This window comes from Cyrtonyx montezumae, unplaced genomic scaffold (genome assembly GCF_038088225.1).
Source record: "Cyrtonyx montezumae isolate F1298 unplaced genomic scaffold, pur_monq_1.0 scaffold_0, whole genome shotgun sequence".
Classification (NCBI taxonomy): domain Eukaryota; kingdom Metazoa; phylum Chordata; class Aves; order Galliformes; family Odontophoridae; genus Cyrtonyx; species Cyrtonyx montezumae.
The window spans coordinates 4,774,572-4,797,934 of record NW_027071824.1 but is presented as its reverse complement, the minus strand read 5'-3'; the positions used below and the strand labels follow the sequence as shown (position 1 = coordinate 4,797,934).

The following is a 23,363-nucleotide window of genomic DNA, read 5'->3' as shown; positions in this document are numbered from 1 at the left end:
CAAAAACAGCTCCTTGTCCTCATAATACATTGAAGAGCTGCCTACAGACAAACAATGAAGAGTAACATCCTGTCCCTGTAAAGCATCTTGGGGCTGCACCACGGAGAAAAGAAACACTGAGACAGCAGCATCCAGACTGCAAAATAAGCATGGTGCCCCGCACTAGCTGGGGAGCTGGGCCTTTGTTAGCATAGCAAAGTAGTTAGGCACTAGTTAGATACGTAACAAGTATATCAAACATTAAAGGATCGTATTAAATATATGAAAGATTTGACTGGGGTCTACTTCTGTCCCTTCAACGGGTCAAAAGGTGAATGCAAGTGTGTCATGATAAGCCAGTGTCCTGCAGCTTATCACACACCGCATCAAAAAGACAAAATAAATGATAATCCTATCTACTTACAAAAAAGGTAATTTTTGGAGTAAGTTTCCAGACTTGCAGAAAACCACACGCTATCAGTTTCCGTAAGAACAGCAGTTTCTTGTAGAAGGGGCTCCACCCCACTAGCCAGGTCTACTTCAACAAAAGCTCTGCAAGATTGACTACTGAACACTGCGGGGCCCATCCTGCTACTGCTGGAAAGGAGGAGCACCCACTGCCGTGGGGATGAAGCCTCCAAGAAAGCCCTTCTCCTTCCCCACCCACCTTTGCAAATTAGCTCTAGGGTGTAACTGTGATTTAAAGGACCGTGATACATACTGCATCCAAAACTTGCTAAGAGCGGATCAGGCAATGCTAAGAACCAAGACTCAGCTGTCAAAATCATAGTTCAGTTTTCTCATCTGCAGCCGTCCTCCTCCCGGCCCAAGCGAAGCACAGCAGCCAGCCGAGGAGCACTTCCATGGCCACCTCACTTGACCCCCATCCTCCTCCCACTCACTTCACCATCACTCGCAGCAGCTCATGCTCCTTCCCACCCCACCTTCTCTTCCTCCTGCTCTTCTGCCTCCCAGCCCGCAACAGAGGACTCCGAACTGCAGATGAGAGGAACTACAATAGCACAGTGAGTGTAAACAGGTTAGTAGGCCTGCCACATCTTTATTGCTACGGGTCTGGAGAAAGGGCGGCCTCTGACCTCGGGCGGAGTTTGAGGCAAAAGGGGAATACTGGTTAAGATAAAAGTAACAAACAGCAAAATTAGGAAAAGCAGTCACAATATTTCAGGGCTCTCCGAAAAACAACCTGCATCTGGAAGGTACTGAACAATTTAGCACTTGGATGGTAGGCTTGCCTCTGACCCTGAAGTAGTGCTGTGCAGCAGTATGTGATGGTCCCGCTTGACCTACTGGCATGAATGCAGTCATCTTCCTGCCCTTCGAAGCCTAAGGCTACTACACACAGCTACCATGACTCGTGGTTCAGTTCACAGAAGTCTCACAAGTAGGGTCATTCCTTGTGCAACGTTTGATGGAGGTGAAGGTAAAGTGGTTTCTTGGTCAACAGTTGCAATTTCTTCCTTTTAAAGTCAGTGGGTTTTTTGTACCTGTAACCACAAGAAAGTGAGTTAATGCCAGGGCTAATGGCTGTGAGGAAGATGAAAGCATGCTAGAAAGCCTGTCCTGTCCAGGTCCTATTACCATAATCTTTTAAATACAACAGATAAGATTGATGGGAACAATAATGAACGGATTTACAGGAAGAAACTCAAAAAAGTGCTCCAGCTAGCACAGATTCACTTCAGCACTCTTCCTACAGAAGAGTGGAGAACTGCAAGGTTCACTTTCTTCCTGAAAGAAAACCTCAAAATCCCTCACTCAATAGACCTCCACCCACACAACAGCGTTACAACACGCATCAAAAGCATTGCAGGGTAACAAGCTGATCTATTCAAAGTAGACACAGAGAACAAACAGAAAGCTCTACCAACCACCTAACAAAGCTTGAAATGCCCATAAAAATACATTTCAAATCAGTCAGCTTTTCTTCTCAGGAGTTCTGTACCAGGAGATCGTGGGAGCTCACATTCTTGGGTTAAATACAGCTGTGCTGATCTGACATTCAAACCGAAGGCGGAAGAAAAGTCTTCCCTGTAGATCTTGATAACTTCACACAGAATTCAGTTACAAACCCCAGCATTTCCACTGGAAATAGCTTTGTTTTTGGAAGGGTCTCCAGCCATTTCATGTGTCTAAAGGCACATTATCTTCCTCTCTTTATTAAAAATAGAATATCCCTACGTAAGTCCTGGCAATGAGTTCATTAAGCCTTGCAAGATACAACGCTGTAACTGAAGCATAGTTCACTTCCTCTGTTATTGTCACCTGTAACTGTCAGTAACTTACAGTTCTATAACAATTGCCCCAGGTTTAATTTCATCCATCTCCATGAAAGCAAAGCACTTGGTGCTAGTAAACCTTTTCTTAGGCTTGTAGTGTTTGAATTCAAAGAAAATAGCTGCACCTAGAGTGGAAAACGGTATAAGAAAAATGTTAGCAATCAGGGCCAACACTCACCAGAAAACTGTTCTGCCAGGAAGATGCTCTACACACAAAGGACAGTCATCTCCAATGCTTTGGTAGTTTACTTCAAAGTGACACCACATTCTTAACAATGCTCCCCACACTCACAGGAGCTCATACCCTTCACTCAGTGATTCACACCGAGGGAACTGTCCAACCCCTGGGAAGGTTGTGAAGGAACACAATACCCATGGAGCAGAACAGACTGCTGCATTTTATTTGGTTTCATTCACTCCTCCCCTGCCTTCAAATCATCACAATGACAGATTTGAAAAAGACACAATGCAAAGGTTTTGGATCTTCACCTAGAACTTCAGCCCTGCAGCAGCAGCTCAAGCTCAGCCTGTTTATTAGATCAGGAGCAATCCACTGTCTGCATTTCCCAAACCCTCCAACCCTGTTTCTGTTATCTGCTACTACATACCTTTTGTTAGTTTTTCAACATGTTTCTGAATCTCAATGTCCACGTTAAAATGGACATACGTGTCCTCTTTCCTCAAAGCCACAGGAGTATCTTGCACAGGAGTCAGATCTATTCCATTCAAATCTGTAAGAAAGAAACAGCACGAGAATGGGAGAGGCACCGCACAGATGCAGTTATCCCTGCTGGATTCTCTTGATGTGAGAGCCCTATTAGCACTGGTGTTTTCCTGCTGGCCAAGAGAAACTCAGCAGGAAAGAATGAAGTCTGATGAAACCACATCCATCCAGCTAGCTCCACCACTGAAGGCACCCATCCCTCAGCTTTCTGACACTCTGGAGGCAAAGGAAGATCCAAGATGACTAGAGAAACACAGCCCAATACCACAAATACAAGTACTGTATGTTTTTAAGACTCCTGCCTTCCTTTGCAGTCACATTTCAGCTTCACCACTGTAAAAATCATCACATGAAGCAGGGTTAGATAAAGCTTTCTCCCTGTATGTTTTGACAGCTTTCAGAACATCCTGGGATTCCACTGCTGCTCAGTACTGCACTCCTTGTGCCTACCAACAACTCACCCACGAGATGAAGCAGCCTCATCATAGCTAACAAGTATTTCAGCTCTACCTCTGGAACCTAACAGCACATCTAAAGGATGAACACAAGGTCACTACCACAACTGAGCAGAGGCCTTTGGCTCAACCACCAGCTTTTATCTGATGAAGAAAAAATAATTTGCTTCCAGTGACTGTAAAGTCAAGCAGAAGTCAAACTGGGTGGGTTAAGGAAACCAATCCGACTACAGTGGCTGCCTGTTATCGGATGGGAAGGGAGAAGAAGCAGATGCTCCCACTAATGAAAGCCTGAATACAAAATCTCACTCTCAAGCATAAGCCATCAACCATGTTGTCATCTAAAACTGCATATCTGCAGCTGACAGTGGCACTGACTCTTTCAGACCCACACAAACTCTCCAGGAGGGGTCAGTCAGCCCACCAGACTTCAGCTGAAATACCTGAATGCCCAAGTTAAAATGTATATCCTATTTTGTTTCGTTTCACTTTCAATCTTCTCTTCCCAACTTCATATTCATTCCTCTAAAGCTTAAACCTTGGTCTTTGTTTTACAGAAATAACTGGTTGAATGACAGGGCAAGAATGGAGCCGTTGAGCTGTGGTGTGCTGTCTCCAGGAAGCCCAGAGACCACTAAGTATTGGGGAGCACGAGGAATCCAAGCACTTGCACTTAAAAGTCAGCTCCAAAGCTGAAATAGGTAAGAACAGCCTGCCAAGTCACTGTTACTCAGCTCGCAGCTCAGTGCAGAGGGGTCTTTCTCATGCAGTAACTTGCCTCCCAGCACCTCCTAAACACAGATTTTTTCCCCACCCCTGAATAAGTCTTAAGTCCATCACAAAAAATACACACAAGAATAAATGCTATTCTCCACAGACAGAAAATAAAACTGAAAATCCATACAATTTTAGGAAATGCATGCTTTCTCCAAACTGGAAACGAGGAGCCAGGAACAGAATTCATTACCCTTTACACTGACTGTGATGTAAGGATCAATGCACTGCCCAGCATCTTTCAGACCTATTTTCTCTATGTTGATGGTGAGTAATGTCATCCCGGGTTCAGATGGCAATCTGGGTAATAAGGTACCTGAAAAGAGTAAAGCACGTTGTTAAACCTTTGAGTCATCTTACAGCAGAGGCCACGCTCATCCCAATGCCTCACGCGGAGGAGGACGTTCTCCAATGGGAGCTCCAAACCCACAGCCCCTTATCCCAGCAGCACACAGCACTACAGGAATGCATGCACAGCCACACATAATTTGAGAGGTTTCAAAGTCCACACCAAAAAAATCCAGGATTGCTTCAAGTCAAATGAATTCATTAAAGAGCCCCTGATGTCATAAGAACAGAAAAGAGCTTTGTTTAAAGTGCTCATTCTTGCTCTCATGCAGAGTAACTCATGCATAGAATTCCATTTATATAGTTTTTAAGGATTAAACTTGGGAAGCTGGATTCAATCTGCAGCTGCAGGAAGTTCAGACACTTAATCAGGAGCACCCACCCCACTGAACATGACTTGGCTTCACACTGAACACTTATGTTGGGAAAATAAGGAGGAAAACTGCATTGTTGTAAATCCCACTGGATGCAAGGGAACCAGAAGAGAGATTCTTAATTTTCTGAGCTCCATAGGTCTGTACTTCAATGAAAGTGTTAAGGAAGGAGTTTCTAGCTCTGCACCAGGAGCAGGTAACAGACCACAGTGTAGGTAAATCCCTGCAGAGCTGAGGAAGACAACTTATTGGACAAGAAACCCCAAGTGTCCAAACTTGGTAAAATCTGTGAGACTGTGTAACCAGCAGCAGGGTAGGTTTCTTGTGCTGATTTTACAGAAAACTGTCAGGCTCCAGTATTGGACGAAGAAGCATGAAGACAAAGTGCTGAGACTCATGAGCAAGTTTAAAGTTTTGGTTTTCTATTTTTTAATGTTATTCCAAGACTTGAGATCTAAATAGTTTCCTTTGGTGAGTTCCATCTGCGTTTCTCTCGATCCCTTTTTTCCCTTCACCTGCTTGAAGAGTGGGAGAACTGAGGCGTTTCTGTCATACTGGAGGGCCTAGCTTTAGAAGAGTGGGCAGCACGTTCTGCTGCAGAACCACAGTGAGACTTCACAGGCATTCCCACACCCAGCCCCTCCTTCAGGGGGAGGATCAGCAAGGCCTGAATTCACATCTGTGTGATAGCACATATCTGTACCTTCCTGTCTTGGAAGAGCCATGTCCAGACACATGGCACACTTGACAAGCAAGGTATCATGGCAGTACCTGACTCAAACTTCTGAAGTAACAGGATGGGCTTCTGGTCATAACAGAAAGAACGTTTACACTGAATTTATTAAAGAGCATCCATTTCTATCAAGAAGCATGCACACTCTAGTTCATCCTGCTGCCACCTCATGAAGAGATGTCTGAAGCCAGTTTTTATTCCAATCTAAAAGAATGTAGATAAAAACCTTCCCTCTCTGGGCACAAAACTCAAGTCCACCATCTTCCAGTTGTCTTCCAAAAGCAGAATGCCTCGCCAAGAGCCAACAACTGTAACATCATTTTCCCTATCCCTCTCTGAACGATAAGATGCCCACACACCAAAACCACCTATGAGATCTATCAGACTCCTGTTCTCAGTATATTCCAGCTTTAAAAAAGTTTTTCTGTTCTTGATAAATGCTTTCCAGAATGTGTGAAATTGTGGAGTTACAACTAACAGGAAAGTTGAGCTCACTTCCAGCAGGTAAGCAGACAGCAGACAGGTGGTCCCTAAGGAACAGGGTCTCACTACTGCCTCAGCTGAAGGACTAGCCACACCAGGGACAAGCTAAAGCAGCTGACCAACCTGTCCCACACAAGCCACCACCATCCAGGCAGGTCTCTCACTGCAGTCACTTCACACTGGGGCCATTACCTGGCAGTAGCTTAAGGTACAACATTATTAGGGTTGGCCATTGCAGTGCTATAGCTTGGGCCCATGAACCCTTATCAGGCTCATACTGAGGCTTTTCACGAGAAAAGCATCAGCTGTTTCCAACACAACTGAAGGGAGTTGTTCTGAGAGATGGAGGAGAGCATCTACAAACACATTCTTAATGTTCTTGCACAGCTGCATGGCAGATATACAGAAGGGAGCAATACAAAGGCTCAACTGCCACCAGGATGGGGGTGCCCAGTCTGTCCACCTCCAGTTCTCAATTCAGAAAGAAGGTGACATGTCTCCTGTTGGATTCAGAAACAGAAATAGATCACAGAAGGATCTGCTGCCAGCACAACACTCTAGTATAGGTAGTATAACCAGGAGAAGCCTCTGATAGGAAACCTCTGCTGTTAAGAGGCAGCAAGTCATTAGTCAGATCATCTTCAAACAGCCTAGAAGTACAACTAAATGAGCACTTTTAGCATAAGATTTCCCTTCAAATGTGTATTCCACAAAAGAAAATCTAGCTACTCCTATCTTTGGCTAGGATGCAAGTCAGCACATCTTTATTAGCACATTAAAACTGCTAGAGAGCCACACAACGTATGTCAAAGAGGACTCTTTTTCTGACACTGAAGGGAAATGAAGATTGACACCTAGTATTGTGACTGTTACCCCAAGACTGTCCTTTGAGCTTTGAAATTAAGAGCTGAATGATGGACATCACAGTTACATGACCATGATCAGAGAAATGTACTAAAATGTTACCATACCTTCATTGGCTCCTGGGTTAGATGAATGGTGCAATGTGATAACGATGAAGCCATGCATGTAGAAGACAAGACAGTTAGACAATACAGTTTTGCACTGTGAATTAAAGGCATACTGAAGCAGAGTGCAACCCAGTTACAGAATCAAAGAATCACTGTGGTTGGAAGGGACCTCTGGAGATCATCTGAGCCAACCCCACTGCTAAAGCAGGTTGCCTGCAGCAGGTTGCACAGGAAAGCATCCAGGCAGGTTGCAAGTATCTCTGAAGGAGACTCCACGACCACCCTGAGAAGCCTGTTTCAGCTCTGTCACTCAAACTAGAGAAGCTTTTCCTCACGTTTGTATGGAACTTCCAGTGTTCCAGCTTATGCCCATTACCCCTTCATCTGTCACTGGGCACCACCACCAGAAAGAGCCCAGCCCCATCCATTTGACTCCCACCCATCAGATATTTATAAGCATTGCTGCAATCTCCCCTCAGTCTCCCCTCCTCCAGCGGAACAAGCCCAGCTCTCAGCCTTTCTTCATTCAGGAGATGCTCCAGGCTTTCATCTCCGTTGCCCTCTGCTGGACTCTCTGTAACAAAGTTCCCCACCTTTCTTGAGCTGAGGAGCCCAGAACTGGACACAAAAGTATTCTTAATTGAACGCGGAAAGTCCACTTACGATGCTCACCTCAAAAGGCTGCCGACTGTTTTCTTAAGCCTCAGTGACCACAGAGAGAGCAACCAGTTAACATCCCAACAGGTAAGAAACACCACACAAATTCCACAGGAAAACAAGACCTGTGCTCCAGTCATACAGAACCACTTTAGGGGTTCAGATTAACATGCAGGGAGCTTTAACTCAATGCAGAAGTTTCCAAATAGTCTGATAGATCAAGGAGCAGATGACAACGGAAAATGTCAGTAAGAGGAGGGGTGAGCAACTTCTCTAAAAGCACCATTTTACCTGTGAGTAATTCTGTAAGAAAGTATACACACACACTTTTCTGAGTCTTTCTGAATTATTCTTTGAATAACATAGCTGTAAACACGACCTTCTTAGAGTCAGCTTACATTATTTTTTATGCACATAACCAGCCTCTCTGTCCACTGTATGCAGACAGCTCCAATGGCTTGCACAGAGAACTACAACAACAGTCACAGCCTTATTGGCACACCTAAAGTTACTTCCTCCAGTGTATCTCACTTCTTCCCCCAGCTTAAATCTTGAATAACCAGTGTGCTGAAAGGTATAAACAAAATAAATCCAGACGTATGCATCACTCTCTTCCTTAAGCTTGACATCTATCCAGTTACCGAGAGATGTCAAAGACCACAACTTAATACTTGAACCACTCAAAAATGTAGAACTGTGTACATTTACACAATCCAAAAGAAATCTGAGTTCAATATGTACCATACACACATACCCACGTACCCAGAGAAAGTTTAAATGAAGCCTCAGAAAGATGTTGTACTTCAAAGACACAGAATGCATCTTAATAAACATATTTATCACAGTGGAGAGCAAAGATCCAAGATAGCAGTACATCAGTAATACAACATCCTATGTATTACAGCCTGTTTGTGTGCCTAGCAGCTATAGACTGTGCACATCTACACCAATACAGGTTGCAGGGACCACATTCAGTAGTACATATGGTCTAAAACCTAGGAAGAAAATGTGTTTCTGTCCTTAAATAATAGCAAGTTATTATTCATGCAACTATTGTCACCTAAGTGATGAAACTTCTCAGCTCTTTCAGCTTTCATTCCAGTCTTACTTTCCCTATTTGTTATCTCCTTCTTGAAATAGGAAGTTTGCCAGTCTGCTCCCAAACTTAGTCCTTCTGCAAAGAAACTACACCAGGAAGAAATTAAAAAAAAAAAAAAGAAAAAAAGAGAAAAAAAAGAGAAAAACCTCCCCATTGGAACATTTTATTCCTATAATGCTAAACTCTCGAAAGCTGAGGTGATGGAAGACCTCTGAAATTTGCAGGTACATCCATTTCTAAAATGCCTTTATGCAGACAAGGACTTCAGCTAGTACAGCCAAAGCTACTCCTCTTCTCCTCCTTGAGCTTGGCTTTAGTCCAAGCTATTCTCTTATTAGATGATGCAACACAGAACTAACCAGCAATAGCTCCTCGCATGTCTAGCAAGATGTGACACTCCTTGAAGGAGCAAACATTGCCACAGGTTACACCCAGATGTGTTTGGAATACTCCACATAATAACATTAAGAAAACACATGGAATGAGAATACTGAGTCTGAAGAAGGAACAAAGAAATTACTGGAGGTAGACAGCACCACCTTGCAGATTATGGGTACAACTGCTTTGCAGCAAGATACAGTTTGCTCAGAAAAAAGTCCTCTGAAAGCCTTCATGGTTTTCCAGTACAACACTAGAGGTTCTGATATATCTTGTTGCTTCTCAGAGACAGAATTTACACGTGCTATACAAAGAGGTGATGGAAGATTGGCTTTCCTACCTGGAACTCTAGCAGGGAAAGAGTCTGGAGACCCTGCTCCAGCTCCTCCTTCCTCATCATCCTCCTCAAACTCCAAGTGTTCCTCTTCTCCTGGTGCTAATATCTTCCTGTAAGTATGAAAAAGATGACTGTGACCAAAGATCATTCATCCCCTGACTTTCAACTTGTGCAGCAGCATCTAAGTATAAAACAGGAGCAACAAATGTAAAAAGCTTCCTACTACACATAGCACAGAGCCCAAAACCAAGAGATCTACAGAGATGTGGGACCAATGACTGACTTCACCAGAAGCAAAGGCTTTAATTTTAGAGGTAACTAGAAAGCTAGATTTCAAAGCTGCTTTTTTCAACCCATTTACACAAAGCAAGGCAGCAAGTAGGTGGCTTTCACATCTCAGATGCACACCATACAGTGATGCAGTTCTCACTCTTACCTGAGTGGGACAGGCTGAACATCAAATGGGAACTCCTTATTGTAAGTGAGGATATTCTTTAAGACTGCAGAGGAGGAAAGAAAAAAAAAGACAGTAAGAACCTATATCCACAAAGAAGCACCTACCACTTCGCAGACTGTAATAAAAATAATAAAAACCTCCTGCCACACTCATACTTTCAACATGAATACAGTCCTAACAAAAGGTGTATCACCACAACTTTCAGACCTGCTAACTGCAACTGCAGTACTTCATCACCACGTACTTATATAGGTGGGGGTGATAAACAGCAACAATTAAAAGCATCCTGAGGGGAAGTGACAGTGCCCCAGGGTAATGGTACCTAAACTAGTAAATGCAGGTATTTCCAGAAGCATAAGAACAAGCATATAAAACTTCATAGCCAAAAGGCCTACAAAGAAAAGAAAACTTTCAAGGACAGGGAATGAGGAACCTAGACCGGGCAGCTTTCCAGCACAGCTGAGGTTCAGGAAAAGAATTCTCCTACTCTTGGAGAGATGTGTCATACTGAGATAGAAGGTGAAACTGCCTCACACAGGAAAACGTCAGTAAAGTAGAATCTCATACTGATTGTGCACACATTAAACAGAAGCAAAAATACTGCAGTTGCTCCCTTCCCTTCTTCTAAAGTTTGGTATGAACAAGATTCCTCCCTCTTCTCAGTAATCAGTTTCTCCTCCAACATGAATGAACATCCCTTGAAAAAGCCTTCTTGCAAATAATCTCAGTTATCACTAGAGGGCACAAAGCACTCCACCAATACCAGCACCGTGAGGAGGTGAGCAGCTTCCCAGCATCTGAATCCAGGACACAGCCTGAACAGAGTCAAGGATACACACTTCTGCCACAGAGCTGCATCTATCTACACATGTACACGTTGGTATCAGCCCTGCTTATGGCAGCTCATTCCTCTCCAAAATCTTGGGAGTGTTAGTAACAAAAATGATATATGATATGCAGAGTGCTACTATCAGAAATGCTTCTGGAGCTATCACCCAAAACTTCTTGCTTTTACAGCAGCGCAGTTTTTAAACCAAATCTTTTTTAAACACATTCAACTCTGCCTAATCACCAACAGTAAAAAAAAAAATACTCAGAGTTACAATATCAGATTTAATGACCACTCTCACACCTGAGGAGGTCACCAAACTGACCCCCCAAAACCCACTGGTTTTTCAGCTAGAACATCTCCTGATCCACTTCATCTCGTCTATGCACAAACGCCAGCACAATCACACAGCCCAGTACTGTAACGCTGGTATAAGCTCTCACAAGAAAAGGATTTGCACGTTCCAACATGTGAGCAATGATTTCACACAGCACAGTCTCAAAATCACCATCTGTACGTATGGTGCCAGGATAATGTTAGTGGAGGGTCAAGAGATTCTGTCACAAATCCTACAAACAAAATCAGTCAGCTTTCTCAATGTGAAATAAAAGCATGATTAGTAAGAAGAGTGAAAAACTGACAGCACAGGAAAAAGAAAAAAAAAGACTAAATCTAAGGGCTCTGGTTGGTGACAACAATAACCAAACAAAATTTCTCATCCATTTCGACAACTTCAGGTGCAAAATGAATTAAAACAACCTAGACTTTGCTACTAGCTGTTTTCATTCCACCCTAAAAACACCACTTGACCAAACAAGGGAACTGCTTCTTTGCACTGCCTGTTTTTTTAGCCTTTTCTGCTGGAATGTAAGAGAAAATTGACAACAGACAAATTTAATCACTTCATGGTTTATTTTATGAAATGGCTTCTGTTGGCCTGATTAAGATTTACCATATTCAAGATACACTCAAACACCACAACAAAGACAATTCTGACAGAAAAAAAAGCAGAACAATCCGAATCAGACAGCAACATCGAGAACATCAACATTCAATTGTTGTTGGGAGAGGAAAATGCAAGGAAAATAACTCAGTGTCTTTGAAGACTGACGGCCACACACACATCCTCAGCTTTAATAGTCATTTGTATGAAGCATGGGTTGAATGGGCTTCATGCTGTTGAACAGTGTTTTGACAGCTAGAAATCAATTCTCAGAGGAAGGGTAAAATAAGCAACAAAAGTGCAATTGAAATTTTGGCTTTTCAGTAAAGTAGACACCTAAAGGGAAGCTTTAACCTTCAGTATTCACTTCCTTTCACTTGCGGGACAGTGAAATCAATTCAACTTCCATCAACTAGTCACTCACCAGCCCTTAGCAAGCAGAGTCTAAGATCTGCAATCACTAAACTACTACAACACTTTAGAAACTTGGTAAGCAGACAGAAGGAGTATCAGTATGAAACAATTCCAAATCAGAGGATGCAGAGGCCAGACATGCAGCACGCAGAGTGAGAAAGATCTAACAGTTTTAACACAGAGTTGAGGCCTTTCCTGAGAGTATGGTCTTCATAGACCTAGCAATCCTGTAACATATCTCTGCTTCCTATACTCAGGGAACAGTTCAAAAGCATTTGGACTCTCTATTTTGGTACAGCCATTAAGAACCTCAGTTTTGTGCAAAATCAGCAGTACCAAAAACATTGCCCAAAACATCTGAAACACTGCAGGGCTTCTACACTTTGAAATTACCCACATCACATTCCTTAATACATATCAACTTTCGTTCACGTGGTAGCAGATAGTTGGAAGAACCATTTAAAAATAATAATACTGTCAAACCACACAGTGATCAGTCAGTATTCATGCTGCTGTCATATTTCTCATTGCAATTATGAATGTCACTTAAATACAAACATACTACTTACTTGGTTCCAACTTCTTCAGATCCTCAAGCTTAAATTCATCCTGTGATTGAGTGGACTAGGAATTAAAGAAAAAATTAATCTTGTATACACCTTCCCTTCAGGAAAAGCTAACACAAAGTAAGCAGGCAAGGTATTCCCTTTGTTCAAGCATACTGTTTACTTCAAACTATGTCTTAAAACAAACAACTCTACAAATATCCCTGACAAGAGGCCAGGTTCATAGATGAGGCAGAAAGTATATTTCTTATCATTTATTGAAAGAAAACGTATCCCACGTTCCAACGCAAGATAAAGTGATCTCAAACAGCAAGTTGATCTTTCATTCACATCACAAACAGGAACATTAGGACAGAGATACTTGTTTTAATTCCTCCCCAGTCAAACTGTACTGAAGCAAGATCACCTCTAAAACCGCAAAGCAATTCAGACAAACTTAGAGCATTGTAACGCTGGCAGAAATTACAGAATGAGCTCGACAAGAAAACTCAGCTGACCTAAGAGCTCACCATGGGGATTCTCATCTCTTTCTCCAACTCTGCTGATACAGGTTCTTCATCTGCCTTGTAGCACACCTGCTTCTTAGTAAGCCCATTCACTTACTAACTCAACAGAAAACTTTTTCTTATTGTTTATTCTGAGTTAGTCCAGTCTGGCAAGCTGAAGCAGCATCTTCTGAGATAAGTGGCAGTTAGTGCAAGAAAAGTGCAAATAAGGGGTCTGACAATGGACATCTCCTTTTAGGCAGAGGAACAGGTGCTTCTCACTGTGTCAGTGGTATCTGTTAAGATTACCCATTTCCTTAAAGCCTCATCATTTTCTTGGTTTTCTTTCAAGTGTCAGTAGGGACCTAAGAAGACTGCAGAAGGATAGCAAAGCTGCTACAACTGTACTGTCTGGAGAAGAAGATGACCATGCCCATTAACTGCTCTATTCTCCACCAAGAAATCAACCAAAAAAACAACTACAGCATGTGAAGTGTTCCCTGAAGTGTGCTAGGTGAGAAGTTCTAGTACACTCTTCCTAAGTTCTAAAACCATGGAACCTACAGCAAGGAGGGCCATTCTTGCAAGACACCTTCCCTTCAGATCAGCAGCTTGTCACATTTCTGTATCTTCTGTCTTGAGAGGTGATTTTACCTAAGAAACCATCCTATAAAGGAACAAGCCAGCCCTTATCACAACATCACTATGACTCATAACAAACATAATGCTGTTCAAACAGTGCAGGTAGGATCAAAACAGAAAGACAGGAGAGCTGATCAAATAATTCCGACTGCTGCACAGCATCTACACTAGTCTGCTCGCACCTCACTAGTCCAGCTCCAAAATGTAATACTGACTGAATTTTCACCATCCTGAAAGCTGTCAGGGAGCTGAAGGCAGCACTATTTACACCAACACGAAGCACTGAGAAGCCCTGCTTTTAGTAACTTGATATGAGAATTCCCTGTCATAATTAATAACTCTAATAATAATTAATAATTAACTCTTAATTTAGTTAATCACATAACTCAAAATTACCAAGCTTACCAGTTCACCCCTCCCAACCAGCACCCTTTTTACTCTGGACACAATCTTCCTTGCACTCCATTATGATCTACAAAGCAGGCAGCTTAGCCCAAGGATCACTCCAAGGATCTCTCTGCCCTCACACACGTTAGGCAGACAAGCACTGCAGGTTGAAAATGGGAAAACTGGGAACCAAAGATACAAAACCTGAAGTTAAATTCCTGTAAAAATCATAATGCATTCTCACACAAGCAGTTAAAGGTTCCTCAAGAGCCATGTGGGCCATCACACTGACAAGCTGGAAAGTCCAAATGTTCAAGGAGCTTTTCATTCTGCTTCCAGAAGTTTTGGCTATGTCTGAAGACAGCACTAGAGTTGCCTGCCACCAAGTATGAAAACACATGGGAAAGAGAACTGTACCTGTAAAGCTGCACTTCTCAGTTCCAAGCATGTTGCAATTTTAGCAATGGTTTTCTGAAAATAAAAGTGTAAATTAGTAAGTACTGAAATTGCATTAATCCATGTTCTTATTTATATTAAAAAAAAACAACAAAAAACAGGAGTAACAGTTATAAAGACTTCAGATCTATTACTCAGTATCAGATCATCTAGCATCAAAAGCTCTTCAATACACAAGCAAGATTTTCTGAAAGTGCAATAGATGAGAATGAAACATCTGCCATTTAACTTCTCTTCCACAGCTCATCAGCACAAATAGGGGTCATTCACTTAGCAGAAACTGTCATTAATGCCTACCACATCATAGAGTGTTTATAAACTCAACTATTCTGAAGTGATAGGAGAGAGCCAAAAAAAGGAAACCCAAACAAACCAATGTTTGTACCTTCTGAGAACTTGAGCTGTTTGCTATAGTTTGCCCCTGTAAGGAGCTATGCTCACAGTTGCTTTAGCTTACAGCCTCAGCAGACCAAGTCAGCCCTCCTCAGACACCAGATGCCAAGAATATCAGCACAGAAAAATTGTGGCCCATCCACTTCTGAGGGTTTTGGAGGGAAATAAGGTATAAAGGCAGATTAAATTCCTTTTTTTTTTTTACTATTGTAATTTCTGCAATTTACCAGCATGTTTAAATTCTAAAAGAAGCATGGAAGAGATCTGATTTGATTCAAACCTGCCAGCTGCATAAAATGCCTCCAAGCAAAACTGCTAAATAATTTTCCATTCTTATTTTAAAACACAGAAGGGAAGAACTTCAAAATAACCCTCCACTAGCAGTTGTACTTTCAGAGCAGTGCTACTGAAGCTTTTATGTCTCACAAAATAAGAAGCTGGAGCAACAGTTATAGTTGCTTCTACTACTACCAGCTCAAAAACATCAAGAGGAATTCAGATTCGTGTGGCATGTCAAGCAGATATACCTGCGTGGTATGTTATATACACACACACATATATATGCTTTTGACCATCACAAGTTCATTGATTAACCAAAAAGTTTTAATTTTAAAATAAACTAGTTTATCTGCACAGTTCTCAGCTCTCCCTTGGACATCCAGCACATGCAGCAGTGTGTTGTTGCTCCATATTATAATTCTCAAACTCAACAGTACACCTGCATGCAACATGGTAAAATTAAAATATCATAACTTCTGTGGAGATCTGTGTCACAGTCCATGTTCAGTCAGCAAACTTCTACCTTCCTGAAACAAGTCCTGTTACTTAACAGACATTCACAGCTGCTTCTCCAGCACAGACTGGGGAAATACATTTCTGAAGCAGAAAGGAGCACATTCAATCCTGGGTTAACTTTAATGCATTCAGACTCACACTGCCTACACAGGTTCTGCAGATTTACACACACACAGACTGAGCGAGAGAAGATCAAGTAGTGCTACTGAAGCAGATTTTGCTCCCTAGGGAAAAAACACACTACAGTGGCAGTGTAGCATATGGAATTCCTTTTCATAAGAGAACATCTGGAAAGATATGTTTGCAAGGGCAGAATCTCAAAGAAGAGAAAGGTGTGAAGTAAAGGATAAAAGAAAGGAATGCACAGATTCCCTAGGGAAAGGAAATCTCTGAGCAAAGAGCGTGCCAGTTCAAACATCTTCCAAGTGCACCAGAAAAAGAGCTACCAGTGAGTTTGCAGGGTGCCAGCTCACAGCCTCCACTAGGGAATCAAAACTTGTGAATGGCTCTTCTCACTGTCTTGTACACAGAGCATGAAGCCCACACCATAAATTAAGTCTTAAGAAACACCGCTCATCTCCTGTCTCACCTCACTAAGAAGCTCAGCACCACCACCATTCCCAATCCTATAAATACTTAACTCTGTATTCTTAAAATTGCCTGAACTGGAGACCTGGTAACAACAAAAGGAGCTATAAAATATGCATACCCTCTGGCTCCTGGGGGGGTGAAGGGCAGTAATACCTCTAGAAATCAGTTAATTGAAGAGAGTTTGGGATTCTTAAAATAGTAAAGAAAAGGTTTTATATGGAATCTATTGAAATATGGCAAGCTCCCAGCAGGCATTATTCATAACTATTTTTTTAAGGGACCACACCCAACCCGAGAGTTAAAAAATGCAGCTAAACACTGCTATCATTTTCAGCTACAACTATCCCATGCAGAGACTCATTTTTGCAGTGGGAAAAAAATATTTCAGTCTTTTTAATGAGATGCAGACATTAATAATTTTGCTAGTTTAAAGTCGTTAAGGTTCAGTTTTATGTAAACCAGTGATTAGAAAGGGAATAAAGTCAGTTGATCTCGTAGTCAAGGTTTCCTCAGTGCAGTTGTGTGAGTAATGACTGTGCTAACTGTAAAGCAGTCAAAGATGTTTGCATGAATATAGAGCCAGGGCAGAGTTTGGCTTTAAAGAGAAGCTTAGGCTGTTAGGAGACCACTAGTTTAATGAATCATGCTATGACTGTGCAACACTGCTCTTACTGCAGCAAGTTACCACTGCACATGAAGCATGGTTTTCCAAAACTGAAGTAAAAAAGGTACACAAGAAACAACAAATGCCGTTAGCAGAGGGCTTTAAAGGTCAGATTTACTGCTTAGAGAATTGAGTGAGTAGCTATAGCTGGAGGAAAACTGACAGTTACAGCCAAACCCAACTGAATCAACTCAGCAAAACATAGGGGTTGACTGTGAAAGAGGACAGAATTTTAGAGAACAAAGGTGAACGGCAGCGGAATGCAGATGGTAAGGGGTGAGGTAAGCCCCTCAGACAAAGGATGATAACATCCAACATTCACAGCTTCTAAGTGACAAAACCGCTGCACAGCCTCTTTAAAACTAATACAGAACAACTAGATTTAAACAAGGATTTGCTGTTTACAGTCTCTCTCTGTAGTTTCCAACAAAATTCATAATCATTAATGAAGATTCCAGCACCATCAGTTTTGCAAGTCAAGACAGAATCTTATCTAAGTACTGAAGCTCCAGCATTACATCCAGCAATAGATGGAAAACAGAAAATGCAGGGAACTACAAATACTGGAGGCTGGTATTCCCTAACAAATGAAGATGCACGAAGTCTTTCAGAACACGCTCCTGATCACTAGCAAAAAGGCAAGAAGTATGAATACTTAAGTGTCTGAATTCTTACCTAGATGTGTATCTTTATTAGAAGGCAAATGATAACTGGCTTACACTACATCTATGAAAGAAATTGGTGGTATCTATCAAGTGTTGTTAGATTATGAGATTGCACAATTATATTAGTAAGTGACACACCATCAATTATGAATTGGCCACATCGAGCCTGTAACACCACCTGCAATGCATGAAATAAACCCAATCATTAATTTTATACACACAGGAAGGGCTGAGAATTCTAACTTGCAGTGCCCCTTCTTTGCAGTTGCAAAGCCAGTAGCTTTTCTTTGGTACAGAAGAATCACTGCTAAAATCCACCTATTCCACATGGTACCTCAAGCAAGAAGCAACAATCCCACAGTGATTCTTGGTACAATTTACAGTTCTTTAGAAAACAGCTAGCTGTAAACCCAGACAAAGACTGGAAGAGGGCAGGCCAAGCAACTGGAAATCATAATTAGCTTCACAAACTTGCCTTCTCCAATTGAAGGAATTCTATGCACAGCCTGGCCCATGACATCAGGTAAGCAAACAAATACACATTCAGATAAATAAAGCGGCTCTTATATAACAAGCAGTATCTAGAAAATACAAGAAATTAGGGAATGAGTTAACTTTCCAAATCTGAGATGAAAAAGCAGGGTAGATGCCTTGATAAGAACTTATTTCTGCTCAACTAGGTACATTTCTGAGAGGTAACGAGAGAAGATGTACTTCTAGTTAACTAAACTGACTGAAAACCCAGAAGCGTGATAAACTCTATTCCTACACACTGAGTGAATGATACCAACAACAACAGTAATTTGCCTTGATCACTGGATTATACCTGCCAATCTCCTGTAGAAGTAGGGAACACCAGAGGAGCAAGCAACTGTCAGATTAAAAGATTTTAGCAGTACAGAGGCTTGAATTCCACTCAAAGCAACAGCAGGACTCATTCTCTGCTGTGACTAGCATTATTTGTGGTGGATGGGGCTAAGAGGATGTTCCCTTAATATATGAATGTAGCCATGCAACTTGCATCTGAAGTCAGACATCACCACTTGCTGAACCTCCCAAGCATTTCCTCATGTCTAACCTCACTTACATCCACCACTGGGACAGAATTACTTCCCTCAAAATTCAGGGAACATCTGTAAGCAAAGTCCCATGTGTCATTAAGGTTCTTAACGCTCTCAGGAGTTGGTGCCTCCAGAGTGGCACTAACAACTTCTCTTTCCTAAAGTAACCACATTTTCAAAAGCCTCCAGAGGAGAAACGCACTGCAAAGATGGTAATAGCTGACAATGATGGAGAAAGATACCAGAAAGGGACAGAGAGCAGAAGCAATGAATAAGTAAACATCTGTCCAATGTTAACAAGGATCTTGCAGTTCAGGAAAGGGGGTTCCAACCCTTCTCCAACATTCTGATTCAGTTTATGACTTATCATGAGCCTTACCCTCTTCTTCACAGAAGGGAAACAGAGAAGGGAAGGCCAGTTCTTTGCTCTTTTAGTTGGTATATGTCAAGAAAACATTTACAGACCACTGTCAGACTGCATGTAGAGGTGTATTTCTTAGTGATAAATAATCAAGTTAATCTCCAATTCCTGTATCCAGAGCTTGTTTTCAGGACTGACATTTACAAACAGACCCCATTACTCCAGCACCCTTTTAGCATAAATAGGATTCTGGGCTAGGAAATGTCACTGCTCAGGCAATGCTGCTGCTCAAACAACCCACTCATGAAGTACAGATGTTCTCCAATTTAGTATTCCTACAAAAAAATGTGGCTTTATACAAGGCGCTAAAGTTCATATCCCTGATTTCCTTGTATTCTGATGAAGATCCTTGCATGTGCTGGATCTCAACTAGCATATTCCTCCTAAATTCTGTCACAGAATTGTAGAAGTATAATACCCAGACAAAAAAAATCAGCTTTTCAGCTGAGAGGAGGAAGGAAAGAATAAAGATAGCTCAATATTTCAGAAGATTATAAACAAATAACATTGAGACTAGTAAGGAGCGTGCAGCTAGAATCCTTCCCAGTCAGGCATTACATCTTAGGCTAAGGTCCTCCACACACACCGTCAACATCTGCAGCTCAAGACATTTTGTATTCAGGCTTCACAACATAAATTGTGCTAATGTTGTATAAGCAAGTTATCAAAAGGTCACCCAGAAGAAAAAGAACAACCCAGATTATGAAGGACTCTGACCAGCATGTGAGACATCAGATGTTCAATATTACACAGCAGACCATCTGTCACGTCTAATGACAGTAGCAGTTTCAGCCACACTGGGCTCCACTTCTGTTATTGCATATTAAGGGAGGGAAACAGGTATCATAAAGCTCAGGTCTGCCAGACACAGAAACAATATCTTTGAGATGAGTTCCTTGACTACACCAACAGCATCATTTACCTTTTGATCTTCTGTAAATTCGGAGTTGTTGTGCTGAGACTGTGCTTCTTTTTGGAGATGTCTCGCTAATCTGGAGGAGAAAGGGAGAAAATGGTACAGTGAGAACATAACACAGAACACCATCGCCATCGTCACAGTCTCCAGAAAACATGCCACAGACTGCTGCTCTGAGCAGTTTCTTTTCCACAAAGATTTCTTAGCCACAGTAGGCCACACTGAATAAAAACAAACAGAAGATGAAGTATTATGCAGGAAAAACTAACTATAGTGCGTCAAAACAGGTATGAGGGTCCTTCTAGCCAACAGCTTCTTCTGTAAGCACTTTCTTTCTCCCCTCAACCCTTTTTTTTTTTTTTTTAATTAAACTATCATGAATTATACTGCCTGTGAAAAGGAGCCAATGTGATACAAGCACTATGCTTCTCATGAAGAATCTGATTATCAGGAGGAGGGGTGCAGGCAGAGGAGCAGCAGGTACCCCAGGCAACAGCCACACGCTCTCCCACTGAGGGAGATGGGGAATACTGTGGCTGAGGCTCCCAGGGTGCAGCAGTTCCCATTTGCTCCGTCAGCATCATATGCTCCACCCATTACCACCACCGAGTCCAGTGTCAAGGGGTTTGGGAAGTAACAACAAGCAAACAGCTCACCAAAGCAAAAGGAAGCTGGAGGGAATCTATGGGAAGAGCTACAGTTTCCGACTAGGGAGGAAGGAGAAAATTAAACAAGCAAAACTGTGCAATTGGAAACTGCAACTGTTGCCATTCACCGTGAATATATATATATTAAAGAGAGGGGCTAAGGGGAAAATCTAAGACAACAACAGCACAGTGGACATCTCAACACGCTCCCATTGGGAATCTCCTCATAATTTTGCACTCTTAAAGGAATTCAGCTTCTTGTCATGGGTGCATGGGCACTAGCCTGTTTTACTAACTCCTGAGGGAGTAAAACCAGACACAATCACAAAGATATGACTGTCAAAGCCTGCAAAAGGAACAAATTGCAGAACTCAACTGTACCTTTGCTCCTAAAAATAAGCACTATTAGAAAGACACAAGGATTGAAGCCACTGTAGCTATCAGCAGCAAAGAACCAACTGAATGGTACAAGATAACTACACAGCTTAGTTATATCATCCTCCCTTGTAATGGGAGAAAACAGAAAAGTAAAAAAGCACAGACACACTCGAACCTGAACAGTCACCCTTTCTCCAGTGGTACAGCAAAAGCGATAGGCAGAAAGCTGGGTATACACATCATTCAGGCATTTAAAAAACAAGTTCAGAAAACATACCATCGTGCAGCAACACACCACCCACAACAGACAGCATCTTACTATTAACACCTCTGTAAGCATCAACAGCAATGCTCTTTGCATTTTGTCTCTAATGAAAAACCACCAACAAAAAGCACTCTAATGCAAATAAGTGTACCTGGCATCCTGACCTGATGCAAAGTTAGATCAAGCCAAGTGTAACGTGGGAGGTGCTGCTGGTGGCTGATGGCTCTCACACAAACACATGCCTGATTGAGTAAGGGTCAATCACGGCACCAAACTTCCAGGAGCAACACAAAGACCTGAGCAGATGTAGGCCTCCTGGATGAGGGAGGCAAGTCATCGTGTTCTGTGTCAGGAGCCATCTAAGTCCAGAACTGAACTTACTTAGATTCAAGTGCAAGCAAGCTCATTGTGGTTTGTTACCATCCCCCATGCACAAATCTGTACAGACTTGGCCAATTGCTAGCAGCATCTAGCTGGCTGCACCAGAGTGATTAAACTCCCATCTGAAAAGGCAGCAAGTAGCACAAAACCATGATGCAATACTTCTCCAGAGCTAGAGGCAGGTATCTCACCCCATGCTTCTTCACTGCGAATTCTACCCTATGGATAGAAGCTGTTGTTGGCCTAGCTGCTACATCTAAGATAACTGGAAACACACACTGCAAAGGTTCTGCTCCTCCCCAGGAAATCCCTGTCATCCTCTGATCTTCTGCCTCCTGGAGCCACAGAGTTTACCTGCTGACTGCTCCTCTATTCAGATACTCAACGGTAAAGCTTCCAAGGGCAGCTCACAATGCTGCTACCCAGAGGAGCTTTCTTACAAATATATCACTCTGCAACTAAGTCAGAATAAAGCACAAGTGCAAAGATCACCTCAGTCCTTATCAGACACAAGGGAAAGGGAATGAAAACGTTGCCAGAACTCTCCAACGGGACCGGCTGCAGCCATTCAGTGACCTTATTTCTCAGCAAAGCAAGCTCTGAAGAAGCCCAAAGACTTCCCGTTCCGAGGGGAACTCCCTGAAGGAAAGTGACCGCTGATAGCACCAAGGGGGCTCGCAGCACACTCCTCGCGGATGTCCACGTAAGGGCAATAAAGAAAAACCCTTCCCAACCCAGCGCGCTCACCCCTCAGCTCCCGGCTGCGTCGCACAGGGAAGCCCACCCGCCCCGGCGGACCCCACGATCACCCGCACCCGGGGTGCTCCGGTCCCTCAGGGCGGCTCCCGGCCGCACCCTCTGCCCTCAGCCGGGGTCCCGCCTCGTGGGGCGGCCCCGCGTTACATAACGGCACCGGTGGGGAGGCCGGGGGGCTGCGGCCTAGGCCCTGCGGCCACCCGCCCCGCCCCGGGCCGCCCGGCGGTGGGGGAAGCGCTGCGGGGAACCGCCCGCGCCTTCCCAGGGGTAGCACTCACATCTGGTACTCGTCGATCGCCTCTACCAGCTGCCCCCAGGAGTCGAAGTCGGTGCCTTTCCTGAAGCTGGCGCCCCAGCGCTGCAGGAGGCTCCGGGCCGCCTCCGACATAGCCCCAGCACTAGGGCACCATGCTCACCCCGGGCCGGGGCACCGCGCCGGGCAGTCGCTCCCGCCAGCCCCACGCCCGCCGCCGGCCCAGCCCAGCCCTGCTCAGCTCAGCCGCCGCGACAACCAAACGCGGCGGCCGCCTCCCGCCGGCACCGCCCAGCGAAGGAGGCTGCGCCGGCCGCGCCCGCCCGCGCCATCGCTACCGAGGCGGCGGCACTACGCGGGGAGCTGCTTCCGCCTCGCTAAGTGTCATG

The 23,363-nt window shown here is 43.2% G+C and overlaps 1 protein-coding gene across 1 annotated transcript; it reads right to left on the bottom strand.

Annotated features, from left to right (window-relative positions):
* Positions 1–658: 658 nt before the first annotated feature.
* On the bottom strand, positions 659–23,232 carry AIDA (axin interactor, dorsalization associated). Its single transcript, XM_065738624.1, has 10 exons — positions 23,000–23,232; positions 20,301–20,370; positions 14,750–14,803; positions 12,822–12,876; positions 10,046–10,109; positions 9,613–9,719; positions 4,423–4,545; positions 2,885–3,007; positions 2,284–2,401; positions 659–1,484 (listed from the first exon to the last, which is right to left on the bottom strand). The coding sequence occupies exons 1-10, from the start codon at positions 23,107–23,109 to the stop codon at positions 1,388–1,390; spliced, it is 921 nt and encodes a 306-aa protein (XP_065594696.1). The 5' UTR covers positions 23,110–23,232; the 3' UTR covers positions 659–1,387.
* Positions 23,233–23,363: the final 131 nt, after the last annotated feature.

What these genes read in the sequence shown, in the direction of transcription:
- AIDA (XM_065738624.1), bottom strand. Translation starts at nt 23,109, where the DNA reads ATGTCGGAGGCGGCCCGGAGCCTCCTGCAGCGCTGGGGCGCCAGCTTC. An exon ending in GCGATCGACGAGTACCAGAT is followed by an intron (nt 20,371 to 22,999) that starts GTGAGTGCTACC and finishes TTTCTCCTCCAG; the next exon opens with ATTAGCGAGACATCTCCAAA. An exon ending in TCTGAAGAAGTTGGAACCAA is followed by an intron (nt 10,110 to 12,821) that starts GTAAGTAGTATG and finishes CCTCCTCTGCAG; the next exon opens with TCTTAAAGAATATCCTCACT.